The sequence below is a fragment of the Triticum urartu genome, chromosome 3A (genome assembly GCF_056163025.1).
Source record: "Triticum urartu cultivar PI428250 chromosome 3A, HENAU_Tu73, whole genome shotgun sequence".
Lineage (NCBI taxonomy): Eukaryota > Viridiplantae > Streptophyta > Magnoliopsida > Poales > Poaceae > Triticum > Triticum urartu.
The window spans coordinates 633,822,687-633,836,795 of NC_141875.1; the positions used below are offsets into that span (position 1 = coordinate 633,822,687).

Sequence of the window (14,109 nt, forward strand, 5' to 3'; positions counted from 1 at the left end):
TTCACATGAGAGGCAAGAGGGGAGGCACCGCGCCCAGCACATTGACCACAGCACAGTTCGTGCTGCTTCTAATGGGCCTTTCACGGACATGGAGCTGGGCGCTCGACCACGTCATGTCTATCAAATTGCTGGCCGCTGCTGCCCTGCTAGGCCTGGTGCGCGCGGCCACGGGAGCTCATGCGCCACGCCACTGAGCTGCGTCGTGGTGGCCTTGAGCGCCGAGGAGATGGAGGCAATGAGGGAGACGCACAACGTGCTGCGTGGAAAGGTGCTACGCGCGGTCGACGTGGCGGAAGCCGTCTGTTCCTCGCGTCCGACCAGGCAGGGACGCCGGGTTCGTCGGCGGCCACAACCTCGTCTTCGGCGGCCCCATCACTGCCATCAACCCCACCGTGCTGCACTCCATTGGCATGTGATGCGATTTCATACATGTGTGTGTCGCGCGCCGATCGTTTCATCAGCTGATCTACGCGACGCAAAAGAGCGCGCTCCGGCGAGGTAGGTGTTAGTGTTATTGAGGCTGAAGAACGGCGAGAGCATGGGACAGAGCTCGAGTAGCTGCTCCTTGAAGAGGTCAGGCCATGGCCTGCCTCAGCCGCTGCTTCACTGACGGTAAGAATTGTGGGCTCGCCGGCGGCACCAGCGTGCTGGATTTTAGGATTTGCACTACATCGTCGACGATCGAGGGAGCAGCAGCCGGGGCACTCACACCAGCACCTGGAATCAGCTGACCTTACTGTACTAGACGCCGCGTGCCGCCGTTTCCAAGAAAGCTATCTACACCTCATCACATACACGGCGGCCGCAGCGACGCCGAGCACGCCCATGGTCACACGACAAACGCCGATGTATCCTCACCGAGGAGCAGCAATCACGGCACCTGAACGGGCTTTCCTTGCCCTAGCACACATACTTAGACGCTACCCAGTACCCACTCGGCGTAGGTCTCATGGAAGCTACAGTCTCGATTGAAACGAACGATAAACTACTGGTTTGTAGAAAAAGAACGACGATTAGTGGTTTTTCCAAAGGACCGTGATATTTGGCACACGTGTGCTAAAACTACCACACACACTTTATCCATTTCCCTCTAAGTACAAAACAACCTCCCCTCTCTTCGATCCCTCCTCCTCCCGAACAACCCCGCAGGCTCGTCCGAGAAACCTTTTTTTTCGCACATCTCACGCGCCCACCCCAAGAAAACTGCTTCTCGTCTCCCACATGATAAAAAAATTGCGCATGTGGGATTCGAACCCACAACCCACAACCCCCAGGCACCAAAGCGCACCATCACAACCAACTCACCCTTAGGGATTTGTTGCTCAACTAAAGAAAACTATTCCTTTTGACCCTTTTTTTTACAATCGTGTTATTACAGAAAATTACCACAATTTTCCTTCGGGTCAAAGTTACCATGGTATTCGTATGCAAGTTATCAGACCTATGTTGCGTAACTTATCATGTTATTTACATAGAACTTATCATGTACTATGTTTCAACAACTACACCCTCTTTCAAAGTTACCACTGTGTTTTATACACAAGTTATTCAGCTCCTCGATGCGTAATATACCGTGGTACTAACACATAAATTATCAAGGTATGTTTACATCAACCTCCTTCGGTCAAAGTTACCATGGGGGATTGTACATGAGTTACTGATTCTACGATTCGTATATTATCATGGTACTTACACCTAAAAATCCGGGTGTGTTTCAGTAGCTTTTTCCATAGGTAAAAAATTACAACGGAATTTTTGCGTAACTTATCATGCCTATAGCGGGTCAAAGCGGACCGGTTTTTTTCCGGCCAACTCACGAGCACGTGTGCCCCTCATGACACTAAACATTATGTGACTTTCCCATGGCACACCATGTGTTGTGTTCATCCAAGAGGCCCCGCGAGGCGAGTGTATGTTTTTAACAACTTTCTTTTCCTTTGGTAAAAAGTTACCATGATGTTTATATGTAAGTTATCGGTTATGGGTGCTTGTATTATCATGTTATTTACACAAATATTTATCGGGAATGTTTTGAACAACTTTTTCCGGGGTCAAAAAGTTATCATGGTGATTCTAGATAACCTATCAAACCCGCCATGCTTAAAAAATCATGCTATTTAAACAAAATTTATCAGGGGGATATTTCAGTAAAAAATTTCCCATGGGTCAAAACTTATCATGGTGTTTAGTTATTGCAGTGCATATGTTTTCATGCTATTACACAGAAAAATACCAGGGGAGGGAGGTATACTACCGTGCTATTTACACATATGTTACCGAAGTATCTTTTCAATAATTTTCTTCCCTATGGTCGAAGTTACCATGGTGTTTCTATCTCAGTTATCAGATGTGCGCTATGTATATTATCATCTATTTACACAGAAATTATCGGGTATATTTTCACGTTTTTCTTCCCCAATGTTTAAAGGTACGATGATGTTTGTATCTAAATTATCAGGTCTATGGCGTGAAAGTTATCATGCTATTTACAGAAATTACCGAGGGGTTGGGGCGGGGGGTTCAACAAATTTCTTCCCCAATGATCAAAGTTACCACGATGTTTTCACCAAAGTTATCACACCTCCGGTGCTTATATGACGATGCTACTTACACATAATGTAACGTGTGGTATACAAAAGTTATCATGTTGGTGGTGCGTTAGTTATCGTGGTGGTGATGGAGAATTTACCACGGGAAAAGTTTATGTGTCGGATTTGATAGGTGAAACGAAAATATTTTCGGTGCTAACATATTAAAGGCAACACATGTCAAAACCGTATTTTTCCTTAGCTTGTTCAACAATGAGTTGTAGGTGAGATGGCCAGCTCCCTTCATTGATTACCTATAGACCAGAGATCAAATCCCATTGCAAGCACTATTTTTGCCCGAAAATCAAAAACTAAAGAAGGAAGGAAATTGGAAGGGCGAGGCGGGTGCGCCGTGCGCGCGGATCTCCTGAAAATCGGGAGGCGCAAAAATTAAGGAGGCACATGCGGGTGCAGGTGCGTGATAAAATCGGGAGGAGGAAAGCTAAAGAAGGAAGGAAATCAGAATAGCGGGGCAGATGTGCGCGATCGGATCTGACAATGCTGGATGCGTGTGGTAGTTTTTGCAATCTGCCACACAGTTGCCACATACATATTTCGTTTTCCAAATACTCGTTTTTCTGGTTTATGGGAAACCAAGTTTTCGTTATCCCAAGATTTGGTGGACCAACCAAACATAGTTTTAGGTGGTTAGAATCCTAAACATGATTAGTGGAAACGAACATGTTTGGTATAAATCTCGTATCCAAAAAACCCCTAAGAGCTCCCAACTCTTGACGCCAACCTAAGCCCAGGTTCAACACCAAGCACCTCAGAGTGCAAAGCATTTTGAATGTTTGGAAGAAAACCTGCAGCGCAAGACACCACCTCCCGCATATGAACAACGCCCCAACCGCCCTTCAAATCCGCAGCCTTATATGAGCGATCAACATTTATTTTAATCATAGTTTTAAATAGCCAGCTATAGCCTTTTCAGTGGGATGCCGTTAAATAGCCGTCTTCATAAATAGCCCGCTATAGCTTCGCTATAGCTAATTTAGAGGTCAACCGCTATTTTTCATAGCCTGCTATTTAAAACATTGATTTTAATCCATTTCTTCACTGGTGGCGTCCAATGCTGCTTCACAGGCATCAACGCCTGCTCTTCACTTCAACCTGCGTACTGCAAAACTAAGAGGTTTGATTATTTATAATCCACACTAGCTCCTCACATTGCCTTCCTTTTCCTCATTCTCTGGGAGTACTGCGCTCGCACAATCAATTCCACATAAGTGTGCCAATAAGAGGTTATTTCTTAGCCGTGAGAGCCATCGGTTTGTCCATCATCGCCAAAGCCGTTCTCTGGTCCTTCAGCAGGACTCTCTCCTCCTCCAGACCACATTCTCTCTAGCTCACTTTGGCTTGTTTGCGTTTGAATATAAAAATTGGCCTCCGTCTTCCCCATTCATCTGTTAGACAAAGCACCGCAAGGAAACGTCCATGGCTCTTCAACTCAAGTTCACACAAAAAGATGTAGAACGTGGGCCAATCTCCACAAGAAGTATTTTATCTTGTCTGGTACCCCAATTCTCCAAATTTTCTTCCGTGGGGATAGCATATTTGAGGCTTCAGTCGTGGATGCGACCCCCCTTGGTCCCTCTATGTTTATGTTATTTATATGGACCCAATAAGCAGAGTTGACCAAAGATTGCCCTTGTTGTCGAAGTGCCATGCAGGGTAGTCCTCAAGGTCCTCATTGATTTGGATGGAAAGTATGCAGGCCGCACCATCTTCACTAAACACATCCCCTCACAAATACCTTGCCCCAAAAACCGAGATGGTGTTGGAAGAGCGGCGGGTCACGTTCCGCCAGGCGCAGACGGACCAGGTGTAGAACCTTCGCCTCCTCGATGAGCACGACACGCAGAGGAGGAACTCGCCGCCGGCCCGACCATCGTGCCTCACGTGAATGGTGGCGAGCAGAAGACATTGCTGGAATCCTTCTGCAACGCTCGCGAAATCCGCCACGATCGCTGGCGGTACCACGCCCGTCAAGCGGAGTTAGAAGCTGTCTTCAAGGAGATCAACGGGGCCGCGGCTAGGGCAAGAGCAAGGACAAGGTCGCTAGCAGCGCCATGGCCACGCCCGCCGTCATGACCATGAAGTCGGCCCGTCTGCGGACGCCACCGATAGTGAGAAAGAGTAGACCATGGGAGGTCACTGGCACTCGCTCTTTCGCTCCCACTGAAACAGGTTTAGTGAAACAGGTTTAGAATCCTATAAACATGATTAGTGAAACAGGTTTGGTATTAAATTATAAATCCCGTATCCAAACAACCACTAAGAGCTCCCAACTCTTGACGCCAACCTAAGCCCAGATTTAACAGCAAGCACCTCAGAGTGCAAAGCATTCTGAATGTTTGGAAGAAAACCTGCAGCGCAAGACACCACCTCCCCATATGAACAACGCCCCAACCGCCCTTCAAATCCGCAGCCTTATATGAGCGATCAACATTTATTTTAAGGGGAGTGTTATTTTAATCCATTCCTTCACTGGTGGCATCCAATGCTTCACAGGCATCAACGCCTGCTCTTCAGTTCAACCTGCGTATTGCAAAACTAAGAGGTTTGATTATTTATAATCCACACTAGCTCCTCACATTGCCTTCCTTTTCCTCATTCTTTGCGAGTACTGCGCTCGCACAACCAATTCCACATAAGTATGCCAATAAGAGGGTACTTCTCAGCCGCGAGAGCCATCAGTTTGTCCATCATTGCCAAAGCCGTTCTCTGGTCCTTGAGCAGGACTCTCTCTCCTCCTCAAGACCACATTCTCTCCAGCTCACTTTGGCTTGTTTGCATTTGAATAGAAAAATTGGCCTCTGTCTTCCCCGTTCATTTGTCACACAGGGCACCGCAGGGAAACGTCCATGTCTCTTCAACTCAAGTTCACACAAGAAGATGTAGAACGTGGGCCAATCCCCACAAGAAGTGTTTATCTTGCCTGGTACCCCAATTCTCCAAATTTTCTTTTATGAGGATAGCATATTTGAGGCTTCAGTCGTGGATGCGACCCCCCTTGGTCCCTCTATGTTTATGTTATTTATATGGACGCAACCTTGCCCCCAAAACCGAGATGGTGTTGGAAGAGCAGCGGGTTTCGTTCTGGCAGGCGCAGACGGACCAGGAGTACAACTTTCGCCTCCTCGACGAGCACCAACACGCGGAGGAGGAACTTGCTGCCAGCTCGGCCATCACGCCTTACGTGAACGGTGGCGAGTAGAAGACATTGCTGGAATCCTTCTGGATCGCTCGCGAAATCCGTCGCGATCGCTGGCGGTACCACGCCCGTCAAGCGAAGTTAGAAGCCGCCTTCAAGGAGATCAATGGGGCGGCGGATGACGTCTAGGGTAAGAGCGAGGACGTGGTCGCCAGCAGCGCCACGACCGTGCCCCGCTGTCACGACCATGAAGTCGGCCCGTCCGCGGGCGCCACCGGTAGCGAGGAAGAGTAGACCATGGGAGGTCACTTGCGCTCAGGTCCCAGGAAGGCCACCGCTCTTTCGCTCCCACTGAAGCCAAGCTTGGCGGGCTCATCATCGTCGGCTGATTAGTGCTTGTAGGCTACGAAGGCAGAGGCGGAGCTTAAATTCCCTGGGCTCATGTCCGGCAGCCTGCCGGACATGGGGAATGGGCGCCGACAGTCATTTAGGCTAGGTTTAGAGTCTGGTCTAGTTCAAATATGTAGAAAACAATCCAGTTTATGCAAAAATTACCCAAGTATGAATGAATATCGTTTGGATTGTTTAAATATGCATCAAATTTGTTTATTTCATTATATTTCGATCGTAATGCAACTGGATATATGTGGCTAGCTTTGGATGGCGGGTTCCCGCATCGGTATCCGTCTGACAATATGCCTCTAATCTATACCTACTAATAAAGCAAGGTGCGTGTCTCCGACTTGTTCATCTGTTCATCATCGAAAAGATCTTTTTTCTATTCGAGGTGTTACTAAATTTTTGTCCTTTCATCTATTAGAAAAGGAGAAATGCCAGCATTTTGTACCTGGGCCGCCCGCGGGGTGGCCTAGCAAAGCCAGCCCATTTATTTTTGTGCCCACGCAGGTGGGAAAACCTTATTTATCGCATGGAGCATCAAATAGTTGTAGATTTGCACAAGGCGCACAAGCTGGGCTGAACCATTTTTTTGCTCTATGTTATGCTTCCATTTTTCTTTTTCGTTTCTTTCTCCTTTTTTCTTTCTTGTTTCATTTGTATTTTTTCCTTTGAAGTTTATTTTTATTTCTACTTTTTTCCATAAATTCAAAATTTTCAAAAAAGTTCATAATTTCAGAAAAATTCATTTTTTTAAGTTCTGAATTCCAAAAAGTATCCCATTTTTAAAATTGTTTAGAACTTTAAATCTTTATTCACTATCCAAAATTGGTTCAAACTTTCCAAAATGTTCCACTTTTTATTAGTATTTTTCGAAGTTGTTTGAGATTTTCTAAAAAAAATGCGTTTTGAAAATGTTCCAAATACGAAAAATATTCTTGTCTTAGTGAAATGCTTGCAAATTCAAAATAATTTGGAGTTTAAAGAAACAAATTTTCTAAAATTCTTTTGAATGTTCAAAATATGTTTTCTTTTTCAAAAAAAACTCAAATTCATGTTTCCAAATAAAATTTTGAATGTTTTAAATTTTGTTGTGTATTTCTGAAAATGTAAAGAATTTTAAAAAAATGTTTGGGATTTTCAAAATTATTCATGTTTCCAAAAATATTCAACAATTTATATTTTTTTAAAAGTTCAAGAAAACAAAAAAATGTTTTGAATCTAACATTGGAGTATGTTCTTAAAGGTTCGAGCTGGCCATTGGTTGGTAGGACTCATTTCTTCTAGCGGCTAGCAGCACGTAGTCAGGTCTTTAAGGGCATGATTTCGATCATTCAACTCAGATTTTTTTTTTGGATTTTTTTTGCGCCTTATAAACACACGTTGTCTTGGATCGTACCAGTGTGCCAGCACATACACGAACTGATGCGCGTTCCATGCATTATTTTACGCAAGTAGCGTCATATAGTAGCCCCCATGCAATTGGCCCAATAAAAAAATTGCTCCATCGCACAGGCAGTATTGGGCCTCAGCCGCACTCCCCTACTGGGTCGTCCGCATCCAGCCCATCGATCCTCGCCGAGGAAGCCAAAAATATTTGGTGGTCGCAAGGAATAGAACTTGCAACGTTGCATCCACATCCTCATGCAGATGCCAACTGAGCTAGGGCGGCTTTGTTACATAAAAACGGTTTGTCCTCCTATTAAATATACACATTACACTGTTACGGTGATTGACGATTTTACGAGCTGTCCTTCCACCCTAATCTGATTGTAGGAAAATGGAAGTTACGATGAGTTACACAACTAAAAATATGAGGAGTTACATAGAACGATGGGACCGTTACAAAATTTTAGTGGGACCAGTTAGTTATTTCAAGGGTAGATCCGTCATTTACTTTGGAAAATTCCCCATGGCAATGTCATCTCCTGATCCATTCGTTTCATCTCACCAGTCACAACACTCAAATGGAGCCGGCCGCCGCGCCTTCAACGCCGCCACCTCTCCCGCTAATCCATCCTCTGCATGGGCACCGCACCCCTCCCCCACCCGTGGCACCCGTGGAATATTACCGTCCAGAAACTCCCCGGCTACCTCCCGCAACGCCGACGTAGGGCGAGGTCCTAAAGGCAAGGCAACCCCTGGTTGTGTGTTAGAAGGGAATAGAGAGGGATTGGTGGAATCATTGTTTATTACTTGAGCCTCGTGGACATATATATATATAGGAGTATATGATCTACTTGAAGTAAGCGTATTTCCTAGTTTCTGATAATGAACGAAATACATGAATGGCTCCCCTTACAAAAGATTGATACGGGCTTCGTTAACAAGACAAGGACAATGGCGCATACGAGACATTCCTATGAACCGTCTTCGTCAGGAACAATAGGAAATGCCTTATGGAAGATAGCGATACCACCAAGAGTTAGGAACTTTTGGTGGAGAGTTATCAAAGGATTTGTGCCCTGTAAATCTGTCATGCTTACTCGACACATAGAAAAGACCCCATTCTGCGACCTATGTGGCAAGGAGGAAACTATAACCCATGCCCTGTTCGAATGCACTTGGGCGAGACTCTTCTAGAAGGAGATGAAGACCATGATGCAGATAAAAATCCCTGTGTTACATCCACAATCGTGGGCTTTAGATTTGATTGAAGGAAAACTAGGATCAGACCATTTTGTATGCATGGTATGTGTGGCTGTTGGGCGGTATGGTCTGAAAGAAATGCTCGTACTCATGGTGATAAGGGAAAGATTAGTTCAAGCTTCTGTTCGGTGAGCTCTTGATAATGTTGTTGACCTTAGAACAACAGGGGAAACTACTTGACTTGTGGTAACCAAGGAGGAATCTCGTTGGCAGGCACCGGAATAGGGGACTCTGAAAATCAATGTGGACGCGACATTTCTTGAGCAGGCAGGGTGCGGAAGTACATGGCTGGTGGTACAAGATTCAGAGGGCAACCTAATCAGAGCGCATGCCTTGTGGTATCGTTTTGCATCAAGTGACCAAACGATGGAGCTATACGCTATCCGGGACGGGATTCAACTAGCCAGAGACATGGGTTACTCACGGATATGTGTCGAAAGTGATGCCAAAGAGATGGTTAGGATGTGCAACTCTGAACTTTTAGAGAGAGCAGCGAATGCAGCTGTTTGCCATGAAATCAAAGAGCTTTTAGGAGGATTTATGAGCTGTGGTCCGTTGTTTATTGAGTAATAAAGATCTTGATTTGCCAAAAAAAAGGACAATGGCGCATACCATTTTCTCTCTGTTTCGAGGTAGGCAAAAACAAAAAAAGGCGTCGACATTTCTTGAGCAGGGAAAACTACTCGACTTGTGGTAACCAAGGAGGAGTCTCGTTGGCAGGCACCGGAACAGGGGACTCTGAAAATCAATGTGGACGCGACATTTCTTGAGCAGGCAGGGTGCAGAAGTACATGGCTGGTGGTACGAGATTCAGAGGGCAACCTAATCAGAGCGCATGCCTTGTGGTATCGTTTTGCATCAAGTGATCAAACAATGGAGCTATACGCTATCCGGGACGGGATTCAACTAGCTAGAGACATGGGTTACTCACGGATATGTGTTGAAAGTGATGCCAAAGAGATGGTTAGGATGTGCAACTCTGAACTTTTAGAGAGAGCAGCGAATGCAGCTGTTTGCCATGAAATCAAAGAGCTTTTAGGAGGATTTAGGAGCCGTGGTTCGTTGTTTATTGAGTAATAAAGCTCTTGATTTGCCAAAAAAAGGGACAATGGCGCATACCATTTTCTCTCTGTTTCGAGGTAGGCAAAGACAAAAAAAGGCGTCGACATTTCTTGAGCAGGGAAAACTACTCGACTTGTGGTAACCAAGGAGGAGTCTCGTTGGCAGGCACCGGAACAGGGGACTCTGAAAATCAATGTGGACGCGACATTTCTTGAGCAGGCAGGGTGCGGAAGTACATGGCTGGTGGTACGAGATTCAGAGGGCAACCTAATCAGAGCGCATGCCTTGTGGTATCGTTTTGCATCAAGTGATCAAACGATGGAGCTATACGCTATCCGGGACGGGATTCAACTAGCTAGAGACATGGGTTACTCACGGATATGTGTTGAAAGTGATGCCAAAGAGATGGTTAGGATGTGCAACTCTGAACTTTTAGAGAGAGCAGCGAATGCAGCTGTTTGCCATGAAATCAAAGAGCTTTTAGGAGGATTTAGGAGCTGTGGTTCGTTGTTTATTGAGTAATAAAGCTCTTGATTTGCCAAAAAAAAGGGACAATGACGCATACCATTTTCTCTCTGTTTCGAGGTAGACAAAAACATAAAAAAAAAAAGCGTCGACAGCAGGATTCGAACCTGCGCAGGCAAAGCCCAACAGATTTCGAGTCTGTCTCCTTAACCACTCGGACATATCGACAATCTTGCCAGATAAATTTCTCATACATTGATAACCAGATATACAACTAGTGAAAACCTAAACTTTTTCCCCATTTAACTTCGGCCTTCGTCCCCCCTCGCTTGTCTAGGGAAACCTCCGCGACACCTGACCTGCGCCGCCGCCGCCGCCGCCGCCATGGACGTCGCCACCGCAAGGTAAGAAATCCTTTGCGTTACTCCTCATATTCCAGCCTACGACCTGGACCACCCTCATGCCGTTCCCCGCCTTGTCCCCGCAGCCGCCTCCGCGCCTTCGAGAGCTGGATGCGGGAGCACGGCGTCGTCTGCAGCGACGCGCTCCGCCTCGACGCCAGCGAGGCCGGCGGCGTCTACGTGCGCGCGCTCGCCGCGCTCCGGGAGGGCGACGTCGTTGCTACCATCCCGCGCCGCGCGTGCCTGACGCAGCGCACGTCCGGGGCCGCGGCGGCCATCAAGGACGCGCAGCTCGGCGGCACGCTCGCTCTCGCCGTCGCCGTCATGTACGAGCGCGCGCGGGGCGCCGACTCTCCGTGGCACGACTACCTCCGCCTGATCCCGGACTGCGAGCCCGTGCCGCTCGTCTGGCCCGAGGACGAGGCCGCGCGCCTCCTCGCCGGCACCGAGCTCGATAAGGTGAAACCTTCTCCTGTAGTAAGTCGCGGTGCGTATGTATCTTAGTCCGTGATTGATGTTGCAATGCAGTAAATTCTGTGAATTTTGCGATATATCTTGCGCTAGTTTGGTTAATTTGAGTTGCCTGAAACTGTGGCTTTGTTTGCTCAAATTATTTGTACCGTGAGCTAATTGGACAGTGTCTAATGATGTTTTCCACCATACTGTGAAAATCATATGAGCCAAATTTATCATATCATGCTTCATATCAATCTTGTCCAAGCATAAAGATTTCTCTAAAAACAGCAAATTTCTAGGCAGACAGTGAAGCAAGACAGGGAATTCCTTTGTGAGGATTGGAAAGAATGTATTGAGCCACTCATTTCTTCTGGAGAATTGGGGGTCAAGCCAGATGATCTTAGCCTGGAGAAATATTTTGCTGCTAAAAGTCTTCTTTCATCAAGGTCCTTCCGTATAGATAAATATCATGGTTCTGGAATGGTTCCCCTGGCTGACCTGTAAGCTACATCTACCTATGTAATTGGATTCATTTTACATGCTTATGTTGCAAATGCTTCATCAGTTACCCACACTAGGTCAGCTATTATTACATAGTGGTGACTGATGAGGTATAGTGGTGTGAATATTAACATGGATATGTGCCCTTCACTGTATTTGGTTATCAGCTTTAATCACAAGACTGATGGTGAACATGTCCACTTCACTAAGTCAGACGACTCAGACTCAGACGAAGAAGAAGATGGTGATGATCAAAGTAATGCAGACTCAGACGAAGAAGAAGATGGTGATGATCAAAGTAATGCAGACTCAGGTGAAGAAGGTGACGTTGATCAAAGCAATATAGACTTAGTTGAAGAAAAAGATGACGATGATCAAAGCAATGCTTCTGCTGATGAACCGTCAACTGTTGAAAATTCCACCGCCAAACCTTCAGGTTACTTTCATTGACATATGCATGTACATGATCATAAGTTGTCAAGACTTGTAATTGACTGACGGAGAGTTTCGCTCACGATTATTTATCTACTTATAAGGTGAAGGATATAACGATGAAGATTTGGAAATGATTATTGTCAGAGATGCCAATCCAGGGGATGAGGTAATGCACAGCTACTAACTTGCCATTTGATTTTGCTGTCAAGTGATTATGCATTTTGTTGTGCTGGATCTCCGTAGGTTCGTATATTAATGCAGTCACTGTTCTCCGTTTGGAAGAAATAGTACCATAATAATGATGCAGCTTCTTTTCTTCTCTCTTTGGACTCTAGGTTTATAATACGTATGGTACCATGGGAAATGCTGCTTTGCTTCATCGGTATGGTTTTACAGAACTTGACAACCCATACGACATTGTCAACATCGATTTAACACTGGTCACCAAGTGGTGCTCGTCCAAGTACTCCCATCGATATGCAAAAGCAAGGGTATCACTATGGCATAAGCTAGGCTATTCAGGCTGCACCAGCGAAGATGCCGAGTACTTTGAGATCTCATACGATGGAGAGCCCCAGCTTGAACTTCTGATCCTCCTTTACATCATCTTCTTGGAGCCTGAAGTTTATGACAAGTTGGTCTGCGTAGCTGAGGATCTGGTTGGTGATGATGACCAGCACGATGAGCAGGATACCATTGACAGTTTTGCTAAGGTTGTCGAAGTAACAAGACCCGCCAAAAATGGGGTTGAAAAACTGCCTGATGTGAAGAAGCTACTGCAAAGTGAGAGCATTGGCTCTGCACTTGCATCCATTGCTGACAACCGGGAGAGCCTCTATGGTTCCAGCACTTTAAAAGATGACGAGGAGAAGCTCCGAACATGCTCTCCCGTCAGCGAAAGGAACATTTACCATTCTCTGGTGTTGCGTGTGAGTGAGAGGAAGATACTTGGCAGATTGAGGAAACATGCCTGTAGTTGGCCAAAGACCAAGAAGAGGAAGCATACCTAGTGTTTGAGTTTTGCAGCCAGCAAGCAGCTGTAACTTTTTTGCCTGGTTAAGATGTGTTAGATTCTGAAATGATAGGATCGCCAGTTGAATTTACATCTGGCATTTGTTACTCTTCCTGTAATGATGTGACTTGTAGCTCCTTTTCATTTTTCCCCATATGAAGTTCAGATCATTTGAAGATGCACCCTCAGAGTTTAAGTAGTTGAGACATGCCAGTTTGTGATGCTATGATTACCTTCATTTAGGCCTTGTTCGTTTAATCCTCCTCCCAAGGGAATTGGAGTGGATTGGAGAGGATTTTGGCTTGTAGGAGATCTAATCCCCCTCAAACCCTGCCATTCCCCTTCAAAAACCACCTCAACCGAACAAGGCCTTGAGAGTATGTTGATTCAACTCTTTTTAGTAGCTTTCTTATGTTATTGCTTACACAATCTCACGAGTCCTAGAACATGACCAGCAACAAGACAGTGCCTACTCCAAAGGCCACCACAACAAACTCTGGACAGGCCTAGGTCATATATATTTTCTGAAACAGAGTCAAAACATTTGGCCCATCCATTAATTAAGAAGAATCGAGTTTGTTTTACACGCAACTACGATTATAAAAAAAGTGTTACCCTCCCAGCAACAATTAACCCAAACTTTCACGCCCGTGGTAACCCAAGCCTAGCATGGCTCTTAATAACCCCTAAGATAATTGGTGGCTGAATTGATTTGTGACGAAATATATGAGCATTCCTCTTATTTCAAATAGTCCAACAAATGGTCTGCCTCCCTCTGGCATCGCCGCTGGTCCGCCTCGTCTCCGGTGACCCTAGGACCATGGAGGCATGGTGGACCCCGGCCATTGCTGGCGGGAGGGATCTTGCTCTGTTTTTAGGTATTTTTATGAGTTTGTTTAGGGTTTGTATCCTATTCAAGAAGATGAAATAAGGTTCTCCCCGCTTATTCCCCGTTCTGGTGATGCGTCTAGCATCGTTAAAGGGTGT

General features: G+C 45.8%; 1 protein-coding gene and 1 non-coding gene across 4 annotated transcripts; one reads left to right on the forward strand and one right to left on the reverse strand.

Annotated features, from left to right (window-relative positions):
- Positions 1 to 10,463: 10,463 nt before the first annotated feature.
- TRNAS-CGA (transfer RNA serine (anticodon CGA)) lies at positions 10,464 to 10,545 on the reverse strand. The gene has a single exon. It is a non-coding gene; the product is annotated as a tRNA-Ser (tRNA).
- Positions 10,546 to 10,588: 43 nt separating this feature from the next.
- On the forward strand, positions 10,589 to 13,304 carry LOC125545618 (SET domain-containing protein). Of its 3 annotated transcripts, XM_087513696.1 has the most exons (7): positions 10,589 to 10,721; positions 10,805 to 11,177; positions 11,463 to 11,674; positions 11,843 to 11,895; positions 11,938 to 12,111; positions 12,212 to 12,276; positions 12,446 to 13,304. In XM_087513696.1, the coding sequence occupies exons 1-7, from the start codon at positions 10,702 to 10,704 to the stop codon at positions 13,118 to 13,120; spliced, it is 1,572 nt and encodes a 523-aa protein (XP_087369822.1). In that variant the 5' UTR covers positions 10,589 to 10,701; the 3' UTR covers positions 13,121 to 13,304. The 3 variants fall into 3 exon arrangements, with proteins under 3 accessions (XP_087369822.1, XP_048565585.1, XP_048565586.1); XM_048709628.2 differs by having other exon boundaries at positions 11,843 to 12,111; XM_048709629.2 differs by having other exon boundaries at positions 11,478 to 11,674; positions 11,843 to 12,111.
- Positions 13,305 to 14,109: the final 805 nt, after the last annotated feature.